General features: G+C 32.8%; 1 protein-coding gene across 4 annotated transcripts in view; it reads right to left on the bottom strand.

Moving 5' to 3' along the window:
• The window catches only part of XRN1 (5'-3' exoribonuclease 1), a 94,838-nt gene that overhangs the window by 44,069 nt on the left and 28,489 nt on the right, over positions 1-22,280 (bottom strand). For all 4 annotated transcript variants that reach the window (XM_061193599.1, XM_061193602.1, XM_061193601.1 and 1 more), the window contains exons 15-25: positions 22,122-22,241; positions 17,499-17,668; positions 16,379-16,499; positions 16,190-16,288; positions 12,093-12,196; positions 9,694-9,825; positions 6,816-6,978; positions 5,996-6,109; positions 3,770-3,868; positions 1,196-1,311; positions 536-682 (exon numbers count right to left, since the gene is read on the bottom strand). In XM_061193599.1, the coding sequence (XP_061049582.1) occupies positions 536-682; positions 1,196-1,311; positions 3,770-3,868; positions 5,996-6,109; positions 6,816-6,978; positions 9,694-9,825; positions 12,093-12,196; positions 16,190-16,288; positions 16,379-16,499; positions 17,499-17,668; positions 22,122-22,241 (1,385 nt within the window). The remainder of the gene's footprint in view (positions 1-535; positions 683-1,195; positions 1,312-3,769; positions 3,869-5,995; positions 6,110-6,815; positions 6,979-9,693; positions 9,826-12,092; positions 12,197-16,189; positions 16,289-16,378; positions 16,500-17,498; positions 17,669-22,121; positions 22,242-22,280) is intronic.

Here is a 22,280-nt window from a genome sequence, read left to right as displayed (position 1 = left end):
ATGGACAGAACATTCAATTGTTAATCAGAAGTAGAGCATTTCCTATGAATCGTTGACACTAACTCAGTAAATCTTGGTACTCAGATTTCTCATTTTTATAACGAGGAGCTGAGACTTGTTGATTTCTTAGACTATTTCAGCAATAAAATTCAGTAATTCTAGGATAGTAATCTATTGTCCAGCTGCAGTTTTAAGAAAATTCACTATGCCAAGAGTTGTTTTGTTTATCCATATCAATCCTCTTACTACTGACACAGACATGCAGAGTAGTGAATAACTTATGATAGTAAGTTAAGGAAATTTTTAATTAAAAGGAGGCCAATTCTCATCATCCTTTCTAATTTTGAATAATATAAGTACAGTATTTTCCTACTCTATTTTAACTAGTTGCTATGATGCTTCACGACACTAAATTAAGTTTATATTAACATATGTCACATTTTACTAAAGGAAACATTTTTCTTATCAGCAAGGCAAAATAGTTACCACATTCCTACGTTTTTGGATGCCCAGTAGGATCTTGCTAGGCACTTACCTCTCCAAGTACTCTGCAAGAAGTTGTTCTGCTGCAGATGAATACATCCATTCACTTCCAACTTTCTTAGTATATCCAGGTACCTCCTCATTTTTTTTGTTGAATTTGAGATTCAAACCCACATTTGCTTTATGGTCTCCATGAGGGCTGAATTTAAACCACACACACACATACACACAAAAGTTTTAAAATTTTGTTCAAAGAATAAAAAGCTTTGCTTTCAATTTTTAGAAAAGTTTAGTCTTGATTGGTTTTCTACGTTTTAGTTATCATGGTTATTTCCAAAGTAGCAGTAGTGGAAAAACTAGAGGAAAGGCTTCAAAACCCAAGTTAACAAAGCATACAAATAGATTATGTAATTGAGAGGAGAATGAAATAAGGAAATGCAGGGGAATATATAATTGAGATTCACACACACCTTCTGATACCTTTTTTCAAGGTTCAATTTGTTAGCTGCTAAAAATAAGAACTGTCTTTCCAACCACCTAAAGCATGTGCCATTTAGATAAAAGATCACCATCAGAGGAATCTATGCATAATTTTTAAAGAAGATTCAGAGCAATTAATAAGAGAAAATAAATACTGAAATATTAACCATTTTATCTTTATTATTTAATTTTTTTCTGCCACTTTAAGTAAATTTCTCTAACATAAACTTACTTTCTCCTAGATCCTCTTCCAATAAAAATACTTCCTGTAAACCTTGAAACAAGGTATCCACTCACTCCAAGGCGACTGGCCAACACATATCCTGGGTTGTACTTTATAGAATATTTCTTTAAATATAAAAACAAAAAGGTCAATTATGGAAACACAAAGCATTAAAGCAGCATTTCTTCACCTTTAAAATCTGGAGATAAGACATCACTAACATTTTGGATTGTGGCAATGTAAGGATTCTCAAAAGTAAGTGACCTATTACCCCCCACCCTGGTTTTTTTAAAGGATTTATAGGCAGAATATTTCTGCTCCTCTCTCTCCTTAAAGAACAGAACTCCCAAGGATGAATGAAAGGGGGAGGAAACATACAGTTTGTGAAACTGCCTCAAGAAATAAACTCTACAGTAAGTACTAAATGGCAAACTCTGTAGGCTAGAACTATTTTTTAAAAATTAATTTTCATATTCTAAGAAGGACCTGGTGAAGGACCTGGTAAAATACCTGGGAAAAACTGAGGTCTTGATAATTATTACATTGAATTAAAACATGAGTATGTCATCAAAATAGTTGCTACTGAGCAAAACTGAGTGTCCTTCATATATAGATATAAGTAATATTTGTTTCCCCTAATCATTTATTATCATATGAAAATAAGTATGAATAGGCTCATAATTAATACACTGTTAATATAATTCAGTCAATGAAATGTAACCTTTATTTGTGTACTTACGGGAAGAAACTATGAAGACAGTCAAATTAAAAAAAAAATTATCAGATCATACAATTTTTAACCAGGAAGCAAATTACTCACAAATCCAGTACCAACTATGGTAAGCTACCATATACTCCTAACATTATGTATGTAATAATAATAATACATACTTATTTTATATGGATTTCATATACTATGTTCATGTAAACAAATATATAAATATAATAAATATACTATATTTAATAAATTATACAAATATTTTATATTCTTATTTCATGGGAATGTAAGGATATTTTATCATCAGCAAAGCAAAATTTATGGAGATTGGTAAGGAATTATTTGCCACCATTATTTTTTTAATGATCATGTCTACAATGACCCCTAAATGGATAAATTTTTTTAGTGGCCTGGAACATAAAGTCACTATTAAAATACATTAATATGCTAGTAAAGAATGCAACACAATCAAAAATATTATCAGATTTAGAAATAATTTCAGAATAGAAAGGAAGAATTAAGGCAATAGTTCTCTATCACAGGTAGTACCACTTTTCTAATAAGCATCTGAAAATGTGTTGAGGCACATTCAGTTACAATAATTAACACAGGTTAAGAACACTTAGTGTCCAGGGACCAAGATGCCAATTGTCTTGCCATATACAGGGCAGTCCTATTTAATACATAGTAGTCCTGCTCAAAAGACAATTAGTACTCCTTTTGAAAAATATTGGATTATGGTATAGTTAAAGTTAATTAAATCACCACAAATATCCTAGAAATTATAAAATAAAAAGTAGAGAAAGAAGGCTTGAGTAAAAGATAAAGAAGATATGTAAAGAGAAAGAAAGTATACTGGAGAAAGCACGCCTAGCAACACTGTACCCTTAGAATTGGGTAGGCTCTGTCAGATCTAAAAAAAGCCAGGGATGAAGCAACAAGTTCTTCTGCCTCCACTGACTCCCAAAAAGAGTTCCACCTTCTTCATCTAAAGGGCCACTCTCCTGATTTCCTGACTATGCCTTCTGAATTATTTCTCCAAAAGAGACCTGATGGCAAGACTTTAGGGACTTCTCTGCTTTCCATAAAGGTTCCTCATGGGTATGCTGACGCTTAATGCCTTAAATTCATTTCGCAGGAAATAAAGTTTTAGATTTTTACTACTAGCAAAAATAAAATATAAGTAGCAACGGTTGGCTGAATGTGAATTAATTTCAGTCAAGTTAATTATCTAATCAATCAATAAAAACAAATGACAGATATAGGGATCATCCCCTTATTTTAACAGAGAAAAATAAAAGGGTGCCATGAACTTAAGTGCAGTTTCCCAATTTTCTCTAGGGACTGTTCATATTTAGCTGAGTAGAGACATATAACCTTTGCAAGAAGGTCATTTGTTACTTGTAACTAAAAATGCAGACCTTGATTAATTATGAAAGGTTTAAAAAAACCCAAGTCTATTCCCAGAGGGTATGCTAATCAATGTGCCACTGGGAATTCCCTGGCGGTCCAGTGGTTAGGACTCCGGGCTCTCACTCCCGAGGGCCTGGGTTCAATCCTTGGTCAGGGAACTAAGATCCCACAAGCCACACTACCAACAACCATTAACAACCACCATTATAGATTAATAGTGGGATTTCAGCAGTTTTTTCCCCCAAAGATTTGCATGAAGTTTTGAGCACAGATTCCACTTATTTTTAACTAATATTAGATGCAACTGTGAGAGAATTTAATCAGTGTTAAATAAAATATTTGCAATAATTCAAAGGAGGGACCAAAAATATCCTTCTAACATTTTTTTTTTCCTTCTAACATTTTTAAAGGTAATCAATTCTAAATTAAATAATACGGACTATAGTACTCACATGCTGGTTTTGTATTAAAGCATCAAGATTGGGTTCACATGGAATACTGAAAACCACACGAATCCTGCCTTCTGTAATCACATCCCTTGAATCCTGAACCTTGGAGGGGGAAAGAAAAAAAAAAAAATCACAGTATGTTTTAGTCTCTTTCACTACATTTTATTTACTTGTTTTTCTACTTATTTGAGTAGTGTTTATTATTTCTGAAATACAGTAAGACAATAAAAGTAGATAGTGGAAATTTTCTTCGTATTTGTAAGTGGATGTGCTTATATTATAAATTTGAGTCATTGTACCTTGCTTTAACCAGTTGTTAACCAGCCTTTTTAAAAAAAATTAACTTTAATTTGCAAATAATTTCAAACTACCAAAAAGTTGCAAAAATAAAACAAGTCAAAGAACATTTACCCAGATTCATCTATTATCGACATTTAACTCCATTTAACATTTGTGCTCTATGTGTGTATTTACATACACATAATTATTTTTTTAGACTTTCTGAGGGTATATTATATATATCATGTCCATTATCCCTAAATATTTTGGTGCAAATTTCCTAAGAAGAAGGATATTTTATTATACTACCACAGTACAGTTATTAAATACATAAATTTATGACACAATACTTTTATCTAACCCACTGTCCATATACCAGTTTTGTCAGTTGACCTAAAAGTGACCTATATTTATAGAAAACTCTTTACTCCCTCTACTACAGGATCAGGCAAGGATCAGATATTGCATTTAGTTGTCATATCTCTTTAGCCTCTTTTAATCTAGAATATATCCAGAGCCTTCGTCTTTCACACACTGACATTTTGAAGAATATAGTTCATTCCTCCCTCTCTACCCTGACTTTTTAAAAACATTTCTACATTTGGGATTTGTCTAGTGCTTTCTCATGATTAGGTTAATGTTATATATTCTCAGCCAGAATAGTGCACAGAGGATGTGTCCTTTGTAGGGTACCCCATCTGGAGGTACATGATGTTCATCTGTTCCTCACTGTTATATTAATTTTGATCATACAATCAAGATGTTGCTCAATTTCTTTACTGCACAATTATAGTTTTTTGTTTTCCTTGCAACTAAATAAACAATCTGTGGGGAGACACTTTCTAAGACCATGAAAATATCTTGCTCCTGATCAAAAATTCCCCTTAGATTTAGCTTCCAATGATGATTGTTGCCTGATTCAATCTGAATCATAATGCTTGCTAAATGATGGTTTTCCAACTCCCTCATTCCCTCCACAATTATCCTTGAGATGATAATATAAGCAAAAGCCTTTCCTTTCTCCATTTATTTACCTATTTATTATCACTATGGAATCATGCATTCCTATTCCCCGCCCCTGATGGTTTATAATTCAATATGTACTCGATTATTTTGGTACTTAAACGGTCCCAGATTTGGCCGGTAGGCGCCTCTTCAACCTGGTTCCTGTGTTTGTGATATGCTCACATCATTCTTGTGAGTACCTCCTTGCTTTCCCGCATAACTAGAGGTTCTAGGCTCATCTTGTACTTATTCTGCCTCAGCCCTGTAATCAGCCATTTCTCTGAGAAGGCCAGTTCCTTTTAGTGGGATATGGTGTTAGAGATCAAGATCGGGGTGTTACATGCTACCAGGGTGTCTTTGCTTCCAATCCTTACGAGCAAATAGGGCTAGAAAATATATGTATGTATAGGCACATATGCATTCATTTATCTACAAACATACATAAATATACCCATATACATGTGCCTATATACATACACATACACACGTATAAAGTATTTTAGCAATCATGAGTTCACATTAATACCTCCAATTCTAATCTGTCCCCACAGGTTCTTTCTTGCATTCTCCTGTTCTATACTTACAAGTACCTTTTCTCATGTAAGAGCTGGAGTTTCCCAAAACATCAACACATTTATAAATTCATCAACTCAATAATACATTGAAAATAATTTCAGAATTGCTTCATCCATACTACCACAATATATAAACCTATGAAAAAAGAGATTAGAACCTGAATTCTTCTTCCACCACCTCCTGATCTCAGTGTGCTCAACACTAAAGATATGTAGCCAAATACTGTGTTTATAAATTAGATGAATGAACTCTTTCTTTTTTCCCCTTCAGTATTACATTTTATTTTATGCCTAAATGAAAAGAAGTTAAATAACTGTATTAACTTGAAACCATAAGGAAATTTAATTAGTAATAATAGCAGGTACTAACTTCTCCAGTGCATCCATAATAGGGTGTTCCCAGCATAAAGACCATACTTCTAGGAGGAAACAAGTCATCCAATGTTTTAATATTGGAGAAACGGGAGTCAAAAGCTCGGATGTCCTATGTAGAATGAAATATAAAAGTGAATCATCACAGTCAAAATTTCTATAGACTGCATATCAAGATTTTTTCCTATGGGATTATGACTATGCTGTCTACAAACGTCAAATGTAAAGATTTTCTACATAACAATACCAGAATCTAAAATTTATTATCTCCTTATATGCCAGACACTTTTCTAGGTACTTTACACATTTATTAGTTCATTTCATCCTGAAGACAACCTTCTGTGGCAGAGACCATTACTAGCCCCACTTTATAGATGAGGAAACTAAAGCACAGAAAGAAGGTGATCTTGCCCAAGGTCATATGGCTGAGAAGTCAACTCAGTCAGTACTCTTAATCACTATGCTATACTGTTTCCCCCAAATTACATGATCACTACATGCATTTAAAAAACTTTGTCCCCTTACAACATCTAAGATCACAAACACAAAAGCAAATGCTTTTTGTATTTACTAATTTATTTAAAGCAAACCTTTTTTGAGAATAAAAATAAATAAATACAAAAGAAAAGCTTCCTAACCATACACAGAATGAGTGTCTGAGCATGTTATACTCCTTTTAAACACTACAGTATTTTGCAAATTACATTAAATAATAATATCTATTATATATTGCTGCATATTAATATGATATAGTGTTTTCTTTATACAGTGTGCAACAGTGTACATTAAGATAGAATTGAGACCTGATGGAGACTTACTTGGACAATAGTTTGATAAACAAATGGAAGAACTTGTTTTGACCACTGTTTCTCTAGACGGACTTCACCATTTTGATTTATTTGATATTTACGACCTGTGAGTAACTGACCGTATACAACTGCAGATGTTTCATTTATTATTATTCCTTTTCTTCTCAGGTAGCTCAAAGAAAAAATAAAAAAGAAATATAGATGTGTATGAGTGTGCATATATTCTAAGATGATAATCATCATTCAAACTACCAACTCATAATCAAATGCTTAAATAAACTTTAAATAAATATGCTAGCAGTTCTGAGTACCTAACTTAAGACTTTTTGCATTATCCTGTGGCTACCTTTCCCAAAGTCTGTAAGATTAAATAAGAACTCATAGAGTTATAAGAAACTCCTGTGCTTCATACCCACTAGGCTGGCTATAACAAAAAACTGAAAACAAGAAGTGCTGGGGGACTTCCCTGGTGGAGCAGTGGATAAGAATCCGCCTGCCAATGCAGGGGACACAGGTTCGAGCCCTGGTCTGGGAAGATCCCACATGCCGCGGAGCAACTAGTCCCGTGTGCCACAACTACTGAGCCTGCGCTCTAGAGCCCGTGAGCCACAACTATTGAGCCCGTGTGCCACAACTACTGAAGCCTGTGCGCCTAGAGCCCGTGCTCTGCAACAAGAGAAGCCACCACAATGAGAAGCCCGCGCACTGCAACGAAGAGTAGCCTCCACTCACCACAACTAGAGAAAGCCCGCATAGCAACGAAGACCCAAAGCAGCCAAAAAAAAAAAAAAAAGAAGTGTTGGAAAGGATGTGGAGAAACTGGAACACTTGTATACTGCTGATGGGAATGTAACACAGTGCAGTCACTGCGGAACACAGTTTCACAGTTCCTCAAAAAGTTAAACAGAGAACTGCCAAACAGCCTGGCAATTCCACTCCTAAGTATGTAACCAAAGAACCGGAAACAAGTAATCAAACAAATATTTATAGACCTATGCTCATAACAGCACTATTCACAATAGCAAAAAGGTGGAAAGAAGCCGTATGTCCAACAGATGAATGCATAAACAAAAGGTGGTATATCCATACAATGAAATATTTGGCCATAAAAAGAAATTATTGACATATACTACAATGTATATGAACCCCCTAAACATGCTAAGTGAAAGAAGCCAGACACAAAAGGTCACATATTATGTGACTCTATTTATATGAAACATCCAGAATAGGTAAATCCAGAAAGACAGAAAATAGAGATTGACAGGGAGGGGCATTCAGTGGGCCTTTTCAGTCTAAAGTAGGGGTTGGCAAACTATGGTAACGGGCTAAATCCAGACTGCCTCCTATTCTTATAAATAAAATTTTACTGGAACACAGTCAATCATTTATTTAATATCTATGGCTGCTTTTGTGATATAACAACAGAGTTGAGAAGTTGTGACAAAAACTGTCAAGTCTACAAAGCCTAAAGTATTTACTATTTGGCCTTTACAGAAAAAGTGTGCTGATTCCTGATTTGAGGGATATTTTCTTATCTCCTTTCCATTTCTTCTTTCTAGAACCCCTATCAGATAGATATCAGAAATTCTGACTATACTATTTTCAGCTCTTTGTGCTTTTTGTACTATGTGCTGAAGGAATTCCTCAGCTTGATATTTTAGCTCACTGATTCAGTTTTCAGTATGCCCATATTACTATTCAGACCATCTACTGAGCTCATTATAGAAATCATAATTTTATTTTTGTATATGTGTTTATACAAATATATATGTATTATATAATATATACTATATATAGTTACATCATATATAGTTAAATAATGTTATTATATATACATATATTTTATATAGCAAAATTAAAATTATGGTGAAAAAACCAGATATGTTCCCTACCCTTATGGAGCCTACTATCTACGAAAAGAGTCATTAAAGTAACCACACTCATAAATTTATTATTATGATTCTATTTATGTGCTATAAAAGAAAATTCAGAATGAGGTGAGCTTTGACAGGGGTATCTAACTTACACTATTGGGAGGCCAAAAATGCTCCACTTCTCCCCCTGACAGCTATGTTCATCTCCTTTTATGTTGGATAGCTTTTCATGGTCTTTTTACATATTTCCTGTTTAATCATCTTTGAATAAGGATATTACGGCCTGGTATTAGCCCCTATAATTGTAGAAGAGGTTATCTCCTTGAGTTCCCATTTATCAATGGATGCTATTACAGTTTAAACAGGAGGGCTGATGGATATACATTTATAACACCATTTCATGTGCCACTGCCAGTTTCTATTATTCTGTTTTGGTTTAGGGAATTCTAGTGTTCGGATGAAAAAGGAGAGGTACTGTTAGGGTGGGATCATGGGACACAAAGCACCCTGAAAATCAGCATTCCAAGGAGGGTTAGCTTCTTCCTTACTTGGTTGGTATAGACCTTGCATTTCTGAATTCAGAGCATAAAGGACTTGGGTGTAGGGAGGGTAGGGGAGTAGGGAGGAGGGAAGGGTGAAGAACAAAGGAGAGTATGCCCTCCTATTTTTATTAGTTACAAGTGGCCAAGAAATTCAATGGCCTTATGGTTAGTGAAATTAACTCTCAAATTCAGGCAACTTATGAACTGTGTATTCCTAGTGTAAGTGATTATGTCTTTTCTTTCTTTTTTTTTGTACATCATGAAGTATTTTAGTGACAAACTGGGCAAGGCTCTAACTGCTGCTAACCAGATTTTATTTTAAATTAGAACTCATTACTTTTTTAGACCATAAAATGAAGATGCAGTCAGTATTCGGAGTAATCACACTAAGTGGAAAATAAGTTAAAAAATAAGTACATGAGACCACCACATTCTAGTTCAATGACATTAAATACGATTTATGACACTCACTATTCTGAAATTCCTTGTACTTCTTTTGTCCAGTTAGATTGTTCTTTGTCTCCAAGATGGACCACTTTAGAGGGTGGTGCAGTTCTTCCCAAATAAAGCTTCTGTGTTCCTGCAGGTTCTTCCAAGTAAAACCTTAAAAATTAAAATTATATTACCCCCAAATTTGTGGTTTAATATAGAGTTCTAGTAGTGTGAGTCTTCAAAGTGAAAAGATTTCTACATGGTATAACAGCAAAAAACCAAAAAACAAAAAGCCTCCTTTTTTTAAAACTGTAATATGAATTTCAGAACACTTGTAAAAAATTTTAATCAAAATTTAAAACAAATTACTATTCTTTCTCTATAAGAAATTAAACTAAATACATAATAAAAATATAAATTTTTAAAGAATTAATACTCTCAAATTCAATAAAGTAGTTTTGCTAAAAAAGTTTAACTTGATTCTAATCAAGCCACTATACCTAACTCTCAGTTTACAGGAAACATGTGGGATGGAGGACCAACTTAAATGACACTAAGAGGAAATAACTAGGTAAATTCAGAATTCTACAAAATAACTGGCTTGGACTTTAAGAAAAAAGGCAGGGAAGTAAGTTTAGCCAGGTCCTAGGATATAAAATCAACATACAGAAATCAATTATATTTCTATATACTAGCTGGGGAAACTGAAATTGAAAACATAATACTACCTACAGTTGCTCCAAAAAATTTTAAATACTGAGGTAGGTATAAATCTAACAAAACATGTACAGGTTCAGTATGCTGAGGAAACAAAATAGTGATAAAAGAAATCAAAGATTAAAATAAATGGAGAGATAAATGGATCTTCATTTATCCATTTGGATCAGAAGACTCAACATAGTAAAGATGTCAAATCTCCACAAATTATAAGTTTAGTACAATTCCTATCAAAATTTCTCAAAGATTTTTATAAATATAAAAAAATTTATTCTAAACTATATATAGAAAGGCAAAGGACCAAAAATAGTTAAAACATTTTGAAAAATAAAAGAAAAAGTAAGGAGTCGCTCTACCTAAGGTTAAGACTTACTACATAGCTACAGTAACAAGACAATGTGGTGTGGGCATAAAAAATAGACATAGAGACAAATGGAACAAAACGGAGAACCCACAAGAAGACCCATACAAATAGGCTCAACTTATTTTTGACAAAGGTGTAAAAGCAAACTAATGGAGGAAGGAGAGTTTTTTCAACAAATAGTACTGGAGTAATTCAATATTCATAGGTGAACATATGAAACTTGACCCAAACCTCATACCTTATATAAAAATTAATTCAAAATGGATCATGGATTTAAATGTAAAAGGAGAAGGTAAAACTATAAAACTTTTTGGAGAAAATCTTCTTTGGGACCTAGGGCTAGGTGAAGAGTTCTTAGACCAAAAGCACGATCCATAAAACTAAAAACTGATAAACTGGACTTCATCAAAAAGGCAGGGGAACTGAATTTTGATGATTAAAAAAGAACGTTCAAGATTCATACTGGCACTGACTTCTCATCAACCAAATTACGCAACAAAACACAATTGAGATGCGTTTGCAGAGATCTAAGGAAAAAGGATTAGGCCTCTAACTCTAAACCTATGCATGAGAAAAACAACAAAAAAACCCTTTTGGATATGTAGTAACTCAGAAAACATTAACATCCTCACATTTTCTCTGAAAAAAAATTACTTTAGAAAGTTCTAGACATGAAAAATAACAAAAGAACAAGATATCAGACCAAGTAAAAGATGACAAAGAATAGCTTGTCTAAATAATCACTGATAAAATGATTCTGAACTTGAATAAAATGTTAAGAAATTATTTTTAGAATAGAAGATACGTGTTTTTTAATATATTATTTAAATGAAACCTGGGAAAGGCATGGAAAAGGTAAGGTTACATATGCTATTTATTCTTGTCAGAAAGAGAAATATATTTGCTAATTTATAATGATAACTGGTAGAAAAGAATTAGGATACAGAACTTCCAAGCTACTGAAAGGAAAAGAAGGCAAAAGGGAAAAAATAATATATGAATCTAAAATATATGCATCTCAACATTGTAAAGCAACTATACTCCAATAAAAATTAATTTAAAAAATAAAATAAAATACTAATAAAAATATATGCATCTAAATTATATGCATCTCAACATTGTAAAGCAACTATACTCCAATAAAAATTAATTTAAAAAATAAAATAAAATACTAATAAAAAAATATGCATCTCAAGGTATGTACAATAAACTGTCAATAGTGGTATGATTAGAGGACTTTCATTTTCACTATAGAGTGTAAATATTTTACAAATATTATATTAGTTAAAATGTATGAATAAAAGCCAACAAATAGCAAAGCACATATAAACTTTAAAAATTATAAATAAAATCTTACTTAGTTTCTCCATCTGATACACCAACAACTCTAGCTTCTTCAAGATGAGGCCAATTAACAAAGAGAGACTTCCCAAGCACTGATGAAGCTATATTTTCTACACTCTTAAAGTAAAAGCAGAAAAGTTCATTCATGTTTTAGGTCCAAGAGAGAATTTTACAGAGGTAAAATTAAATAATTAAAACTGGCTTGTGTTTATAACAGTGTATTTAAAATCTATAAAAACCATGCCTTAATAATTAAAACAGATATAAAATATTATTTGATGGCTCAGGCCAATTATTCCCTATTAGTAACTGCTCTTCTCAGCTTTATTCCCACTTAATTATTCCATCCACTTGAATTCAGTTTTTAAAACTTCTCTAAGTTGTGCCTTTATTGCCAACTACTCTTTGTCTTTCTAGTACATTTTCCAGGATTTCTGTTCTTTTAGATTTTTGTTTTTTTCCCTTTCCTTTTAATTTATTTATTTTTATTTTTATTTAAAAATTGTTTTTGGCCACGCCACGTGGCATGCAGGATCTTAGTTCCCCCACCAGGGATTGGACCCGCGCCCCCTGCGATGGAAGCATGGAGTCTTAACCACTGGACCGCCAGGAAAGTCCTCTTTCTTAAAAAAAAAAAAAAATTTTTAGTTGTTTTTACTTATCTGCCTTTCTTTATTCTTTAATTTATTATGAATCTGTGTAAGTTTACCAACTTTACCTTCCCCTCTGCCAATCTCTTCTTATTAGAAGGGAACTATGACCAACTTAAAAGTAATTTTCTGCAGTATAAACATCTCAACACTAGGAAGCTTCCCTCCTTCTCATTTTTTCAACAGCACTGGCAGTTATTAGTGAAGGATGGCCCACTGATTTTAATCCTAAATGAAATTACTTGGCGAGAAAACAGGTTTCAGTAAAATCAAACAGAAGAACACTGACCTATAATGTGAGTATTACTGTTCACAATAATAGCCAACATTAGTAGAAATAATGTTCAGCAAGAAACCTAGGTTCTTAGTTCTGCTGCTAACTAGCTGAGTGAATGTCCCTTTTCCAATCTCCATTTAAGTTTTTTAATTTGTAAAATTAATGAGCTGGATTAGTTGCTTCACAAAATTTCATCCAGTTGTAAAATTCTATGATTCTATTATTCTCATGATTATCAGCTTATTTTTCTCATGGAAACTGAGAAAAGTGAAAAGAACAGCATAGATGTCTAGAAAAGGGCTATTATTATTTCATATCAAATAATCAGATAGCATAAAACAGAATCTAAAAAATATAATTCATTTCAGTTTGTGGTTGGTATAATTAAATAAGAACACTAGACTTATTTCAAGTTAGAAACCACAGGTCCAAAATTGGGTTCTGCCTCTCTTCAGCTATGGACTCTTAGGCAAATCCTTTAATCCCACTGAGTCTCAGTTTTCTTTTATGAGAAGAAGTTATAACATCTACCTCACAATATTTATTTAAGGATAAAATAATATACACAAAAGCTTTTGTAAACTATAAAATGCTGCACAGTTGGCCCTCTGTATCCATGGGTTCCACATCTGCAGATTCAACCAACTACTGATGGAGAATATTTTAAAAAAAAAAGAAAAAAACTCCAGAAAGTTTCAACAAATGCTGGCAACTATTTACATAGCATTTACATTGTATTTACAATTATTTATATTGTATTAAGTACTATAAGTAATAGAGATGATTTAAAGTATAAGGCAGGATGTGTGTAGGTCATATGCAAATATTATACCATTTTATATAAGAGACTTGAGCATCCACAGATTTTGGTATCAGTGGGGAGTCCTGGAACCAATGCCCCATGGATACTGAGGGACAACTGTAAAAATATTCTGTATGGAATAATACCTTAAGTAAAAATTCTTAAAAGGAAACATTATTATTATTATTATTACTGTTGGTTAGACAACAACTTTGTGGTAGAAAGTGAAGTTGAAATATAAATTTTGATTCACATTTTTTCTTCTCATTATGCTTAATCATTATTAGCAAATACTTCTTTAACAAATAGAGATGACTATTTTTAGACTTTTGGGGGTAACTTTTTATTTTATTTACTATATTTAGACATTTCTTACAGTGAACATACAAAAGAATGACTATTCTGATAAATAAAACAAGTTTCAACATTAGAACTAGGCTCCCTTAATTATCCTTTTCCCTTCTATACATCTGTTTCTAATTTCATTCTCCCATACCTCCCTTCATTTGAAGGAAAAGTTGTCCTTCTTTCCTAGATTAATCCTTTCCTGTAAGCCCTAGAGGCAATCCATTATTACTTCACATCCTTTCCCTCTACAGTGCCTTTAAGAGCTCCTTTCTTCTTTAGCTCTACCTCTCTTCTTTTGTACGGATTTGCTAAATGAGCTGCCTCTTCTTTACCTACAGTTATGTTTCTAGCCCTCTTTTCAATGATAAACTTCTTAACCAAGGGCTTAAGACCTGCTACCTCGACTTCCCACCTAACGAGTCCCGGATTAGTACTTAGGAATTGGACTTCTGCCTCCAACAACCTACGGGAATGGAATTCTCAAAGTCCAGTAATGATGCCCAAAGGACAAATTCACAGACCTTATTTTAGTTTTCACTCTTCTTGAACTGTATGTACCATCTACTCCATGCTTCTGTGACACTACTAAACATGGGAATTATTCTCTTTCTTCTCTGAACACTATGTAACTTTTACTGGTTCCTTTTCCACCCTTTCCACCCATGGGTACTTCCTCATGCTGGGGCCTTGAACCCTGAGAATCTCCTTTCTTCAAGGAAATGAGCCCCGAGGCCCCAGCCATCACTTCCTTGCTAACGCCCTACATATCCCTATTGCCTTACAAGCTCTAGCTCCAGGTATTCAACTTTGTATAAGTTGCCTTTCTTGACTGAAGTTTTTCATCTGAACCACAGAACACAAAAAAACAATTTTGACTACGTATTTCCCCAATTCTTCCAAGGATGGTACATAACTAGTACCATTCTAAATGCACAAAAGGTAAATTAATCTATTATAAATGAATGGATGACTTAGGGCAAGAGGGCTTAAACCTCTTGTGGAACCCTGTTGAGAAAGGCTGAAAGGGCAGCTCCAGTTAAATGTCCTAGCACCAACTTAAAATTCTATTACTGATCATTAATCCCCTCAAGCCAGTGCCTCTCCCATTTTAACTTCTTTATTCCAATAAACAGTAATTGTTTTTCAGTTAATTAGTCTGATATCTACGAGTGATTCATATTTAATATTTTCTTTTTCTTTTCATCCCCTATTTTTGAACAAATGATGAAACTTGTGAATTTTATTTAGTCCTGTTCATCTAGATCTATTAGCACTTCCACAGTTTATGTCCTTATTGTCTAAGGCTTCTATAACCACAACCTCAACTTGCAGGCTTTTCCATTTTCTTCCATTTCTCTTCTATGCACTTTAGTCTACTATATTGCCACCAAATTAATCTTTACGAAAATACCAATTTCAAGATAACAGTCATGAAAAAATAAGTCCAAACTCCTTAGCCTGGTATTCAAGGTCCTCCATAATCTGGCCTCAATCTGTTTTTTTCAACCTTATCTTCCACTATTCCCCAACACAAGTCCTCTGCTTCAGTCAGGTTTATCTATTCCTTCTCCTCAAATACATCACATTTACTCTAAAAAAAGAAAAAGTATTAAGAAAAATTTCAGACATACAAAAAGGTTAAAAAAAATAAGATAATGTATCACACTGATTTTTTACTATAACTCCCAGCTCATGTTACTCTTTTCAACTGGAATACCTTTCCCCTGCTTTTTCCTCTTTGTGATAATCTTTCTTTTAGCACCCAGCTCAAGCCTATTCTCACCTACAGATCTGTACTTAATCTTTAGCTCACACGGCTCATCTCCTCTTCAATTCCTACAGCATTTTTTTTGCTCATTATGTCACAATTATACATGTCCTTTAATTTGTGTAAGTGTTTCTTTACTTTATCCTTATTTCCTGTGAACTTCTGGAGTTACTACATGTTACACCACTTTGGAAAACACATTGCAGCTAAAACAGTTTTATGCATAATAAGCACCAAAGAAATACATAATGAAGAAAATACTTACAAGTTCATCTGATTCTGCGTTCACTAAGATTTCCAACATCATGTTTTCTCCACGACTGCTTTGCTGGAATACTTGAACCCCACTTTTCTTCAAAAAAAACTTTAAAAGAAGTCATAGAATTTAATTTTTTCTCCATAATCACTTCACATTCAATAAAGTGAAAAAATTTTGAACTAAATAACCACTGACTTTGTGTTTGATGTGTTTCAAAGTAGGAAATCCACAGAAATATAATGCCTTCTGGTCAACCCTGGTTATTTTGTTTTTGCTTATGTCTACATGCCAAGCATCTAATGATATTATTTTATACCTAGAAAATAAATGGAGGCATTTAATTTAAAATTCATACATTACAAGCAATCACAGGTTTTCAGCATTCCCTTCAGTATTTTCCAAGAGTCCTCCTTGCTTTTAACAGGAGAATTAACAATTCGTCCTTTAAGACAAAGAAAATATAGAGCAGCAGATTCTTCGTTGGTATTGATCCAGACACAACCATGCCTGTAAGATACTGAGTGGACGTTCTCCCTATTAATTTAAAAAATATATATATAATATATAAAAATATATAATATATATAAAATATATAAATTATATATGTATATATACATGATTTTTATACTAAAGGAACATACAAAACATACTACAAATCTCTATATCCCCCATGTTCCAAAACCCAGAATGGAAAATAAACATTTTATAATGTCTATTTCATCTTTCTCTTTGCTTTAACAAAAGGAAAAATCATAACTGAGAAATGTTTACTTTATCTGCAACACAACTGCCATCTAGATATTATTTGCAGAGAAGGTGAGAGAAGAGAAAAAACAAGGAAGACATCTTAATGAGGAAGAGAAAGTAGAAATAGGTTTGAGGCAAGAAACAGAGGAGCTCTTTTATTTCTTGTTTTCCTTCTTTCCAGTTGGGTGGTTGGGGAGTATAAGAGGCAAAGTCATAGCATGTCAAATAATGCTGGGAGCAGACACTGGCAATGGAAACAAAAATTCATACATCCTCTTGAGGGAGAGAACAGATATATACTGGGGAGGGGGGGGGGACAACTTTAACAGAAGACGAAAACAGAGAAGCACAATTGGACCAAAGCAGAGAACTACAGAAACAACTGTGAGAGAGAGAGAGAGAAAGAGAGAGATGCTATGATCCTTGGCGAGTTGCATGTAATTCATTATCAATTGACTACAACTGTCATAAATTATTTGTTAATTCTCTAAGTAGATATTCAAAAGCTTGCTTTTTTTTTTTTTTTTTTTGAGCTCTCTGTTGTTGAAAAATTACCAAACAACATTACCTTGCGCAGCATCGTCCTATGGCAGGGAACTTTTCTGGCCACGGAGAGGGGTATGTGAACTCCGTCTCGTTATCATACCAGCACATTAGGCACTCACTATGTTGGTTTCTTTTCCTCTCTTCTTTTTTGAGGGAGTGGCTGCATGTCTCCATGGCTTCCAACAATCGCTTCTGAATATAAAGATTGGAGAGAGGGGTTAAAAATACAAAAATTCTGTAATCTCAACATACAGAATAAATCTTTTCCCTCGGAATACAGAATTACTATTTGTGTTCTTGAAAAACAAAAATCTTAACTAATACAATTCTTTTCCATTTCATTACATGAAAAACTGATGTGCTATTCTTGTTTCAAAGGGCCCTAGAATATTGCTTGTCACTACAAATTCCTCTGAAACTATTACTCCAACAGCAATCACTAACGTGTGGATAAAATTAGCAGAAAATCAAAATTTAAATATGAATTGATTGTAATTATAATTTATCTTAATTCACTGCTCATTAATCTCTTACTTTACAAATTGTACAATGGTATAGGTATGTTCATCTTTCCAATTATCTTTCGTATTTAACATAATTCCAATCAAATCACAATGGTTTAAAATATTTCTTTTTAAAGGACAAAATGACGTTTGTGTTCATATTGGAAGGATGAATGTGTGAGCTGCAAGAAGTTACCAGGAACTTGTCTTACCAGATCCTATCACTTTTTATAAAACTACCTGTAAGCAAAACACTTAAGTATTGACACCACAAGAGACCCACAGACCAGAAGAACAAAACAGAGTTCAAAAACAAATCCAAATCTATGTCAAACATAGTATTTCAGATATTTAAATAATGTTTTTGTCATAACTAGCTATCCAGCTGGGAGAGAAAGCACATATACTTTCCAATATCATACCATATACAAAAGCAAGTATCAGAGTAATGAGACAACAAAAATAATGGGAAAAAATCTAGGAGATTATTGATAATTTGGAGTGAAAAACTCTTAAGTAAGGCAGGAAAAAGCCGAACAGCTTTAAGGAAAAAGACATTTTTCAAGTAAAAGAAAATGTATGTGATAAAAGATGTCACAAAAAAATCAACAGGCAAATGCCACACTGGGGAAAAATATTCCTAATATAAAAAGAGTTGTTCAAAATCAAAAAAAGAAAATGAGGAAAAGGATATAAACAGACAATTTACAAAAGAGAAAATGCAGAAGACAAACATACATAAAAATATACTTAAATTAGGAATCAGGGAAAAATAAATTTGAATGAATGGCATTCTTTATCATCAGTAGACTTTATCATCAAAATTAAATAAAGCAATAATATTCGGGACTAGAAAAGCAGAGAAGTAGGCACTTAAATATTGCTGGTGTGAATTAGACCAGTCTTCTTGAAAAAGAAGACTTCTGAAAAACAAAAAATACACATTCCTATTAACCAAGCATTCCTGCTTTGGGGATTCTACCTTACAAAAATAAAATCTCTGATATATAAGAATGCATTAACAAACAAACAAACAAACAAAAAGAATACATAAACACACAAGTCTTTTTTTCATAGCATTGTGTACAGTGGCAAAAAACATTAAGATTCATAAGAATTTGCAGAATTAGTACGGTGTGTTCCCAGGTACCTTTCAATGACAACATCTTACACACAGCCACAGTACATCATCAAAACCAGGAAATTGACACTGGTACATCACTATTACAGATTTATTCGGATTTCACTAGTTTTTATATCTAAATTTTGTGTGTGTATACAGTACTATGGAATTTTTATCATATGTATAGATTCATGTAACCACCACTAAAACTGGAATACAGAACTGTCACATCATCATAAAGAAACCCCTTCATGTTATCCCTTTATAGTCACACCCTATCCCCAACCCTAACCCCTAACAACCACTGATGTGTTTTATATTACAATAATTTTGTCATTTCAAAAATATTATATAAATGGAACTATATAAAACCTTCCAAGATTGACTTTTTCACTCAAGTGAACTTTTTTCCATCCGCTGTCTGTATCAATAGTTCTTTTTATTGCTGAGTAGTATGCCTTTATATGGATGTACTACAGTTTTTTTATTCACTCACTCATTGAAGGATATTCGAATTTTTTCCAGTTTGGGGTTATCACAAATAAGTTGCTCTGAACACTAGTGTACAGGTTTTTTCAACATATATAGCCAGCTGTTTCAGCACCAATTGTTGAAAAGCTTTTTCTTTACCCATTGAATAGCTTTGATGTTTTAATTGAAAATTTATTAACTGGACAAGTATAGATCTATGTTTGGACTCAATTCTGTTCCACTGATCTGTCTATTGCCATGTAAGTAACATACTCCCTTGATTACTTTAGCTTCATGGTAAGTCATAAAATCAGAGAATGAAAGTCTTCCAGTATTGTTTTTCTTCCTATAGATTGCTTTGGCCACTCTAGATCCTCTGCAATTTCGTAAAGACTTTAGGATTTCTGATTTCTACACAAAAATCTGCTGGCCTTTTCACTGGGATTACGTTGAGTCCAAAGATCAATTTGGGAAGAGGGTACATCTTAACAATACTAGATCTTCTATTCCTTGAACATGGTATGTCCCTCCATTTATTTAGGTTTCTATATCTCAACACTACTGTAGTATTCAGTGTGCATGCTGTTAAATTTGTAACTGTGTATTTTATATATCTTAATGCTATTGAAAGCAGAATAAAAATCTTTTTATTTAAAAAAATTTATATTTTCCAATTGTTTACTACTAGTATAGAGAAACACAATTGAATTTTGTATAGATTTTATATTCTGTGACCTTGCTAAATTTACTTATTGGTTAGAGTATCTTTTTGAAGATTGCTTAGAATTTTTTATATATGTAATAGTGCTATGTGCATACAAAAACAATTTTTCTTCTTCCTTTCTAATCTGCATGCCTTTATTTCTTTTCCTTGACTTAATACACTGGACTTCCAGTACAGTATTAGAATTGGTTAGAATAAACATCCTTGTCTTACCCTTGATTTTACAGAGAAAACATTCAAAATTTTACTATTAAGTATATTGTTAGCAGTAAGTTTTTTTAAGATGCACTTTATCTGGTTGAGGAAGTATCCTCTTATTTCTAGTACCGTATGTTGAGCATTTCTATTAAAATTGGATGTTGAATACTGATAGTGTGGTAAATCACATCGCAAATCAACACTGTCTTTCTAAAATAAATGACATTTGGTTATGAGTATTATCCTTCTAACATATTATTGGATCCCATCTGGCTTTATTTTGTTAAACGTTTTTGCATTTACTTTTAGGAGGGATATTAGCAAGTAATTTTCTTTTCTTGTAACATCATTTACTATGGGTATCTGCATTATGCTGGTCTAATAAAATATATTGGGAAGTGATTATTCCTCTTCTATGTTCTCAAAGTTTGTGTAAAATTGGTATTATTTCTTCCTTGAATGCTTGCTAGAATTCACAAGTCAAGACATCTGAACCTAGAATTTTCTCTGTGAGAAGATTTTAAATCATGAAACTAAATGTCTTTAAAAGGTATAGGACTACTCAGATTTTTACATTTTTTTGGGTCAGTTTTGCTAAATTGTGTCTTTAAAGAACTGTGTTCATTTCACTTAGGTTGCTGAATTCGTTGGCATAAAATTGTTCACAATATCCCTTACGGATTCTTTTAATAGCTATAGAATTTATAGGACACCTCTTCTTTCATTCCAAATATTGGCAATTTATGTGTTCTCCCCTTGTGCTCTGGCTTTTTTCAGCCTTTCTTGATCTGTCTAGCTAGGATTTATCAATTTTATTAATCTTTTCAGAGGACCAACTTTTGGTTTCATTGATTTTTCTCTATTGTTTGTTCATTTTCCATAGATTTCTGCTATCTTTTTTATTTCCTTCATTCTGCTTAGTTTGGATTTAAATTGCTCTTGTTTTTCTAGCTTCTTATGGTAGGAAGCTTAATTTATTTTAAAATGTCTTATTGGTTAGGATAAGCATCTAGAACCTTAAGTCTCCCTTTAAGCCTTGCTTTAGCTTTATCATAGATTATGATACGTGTTCTCATTATCATTCAGATAAAGTATTTTCAAATATCCCTTTTAATTTAATCTATGGATTATTTAGAAGTATGTTATTTAATTTCAAAATATCTGTAAACTTCCCAGAGAGTTGTTATTGATTTTTAATTTAATTCCATGTGGTCAGAGAACATTCTCTTTATAATTTCAACCCTTTTAAATTTATTCAGACATGTTTTATGTCTCACCAAATAATCTTGGTGAATGTTCTTTCACTTAAAAATGTGCATTCTTTAGTTGTTGGGCACAGTGTTCTACATATATTAATGAGGTTGAGTAAGTTTACAGTGTTATTCAAGCCTTTGATTTCTGGTAATGCTCCTTGTTCTGAAGCCTACTTTGTCTACTATTAGTAAAGCAATGCCAGCTTTCTTATAATTAGCATACCTGCAAGTTTTGATGCACATAATGAAGATGAGAGTAGTTAAAACTCATTAACAAAACACAAATTGTAATTAAAATCCACTGCTTATTAATTTATGTGAAATAATATCTGATTAAAATATACATGTACATATAACTATTTCATGCACTGACCTCATCAATAAAAGGTATTAGAACCACAGCTTCCCATTCCTGTTGCTTCCCATTTAGGTCAGTTTTAAAATCAGGTGGATAATATTCTATAATTGGCGAGTCTTCATTGGTCATCAAATGCTGTGAAAATATAAAATAGTGTAATAGAAATGTAACAAC

Source organism: Eubalaena glacialis, chromosome 6 (genome assembly GCF_028564815.1).
Source record: "Eubalaena glacialis isolate mEubGla1 chromosome 6, mEubGla1.1.hap2.+ XY, whole genome shotgun sequence".
NCBI lineage: Eukaryota > Metazoa > Chordata > Mammalia > Artiodactyla > Balaenidae > Eubalaena > Eubalaena glacialis.
Note: the sequence above shows the minus strand (reverse complement) of the source record. Positions and strands in the feature narration are given on the sequence as shown.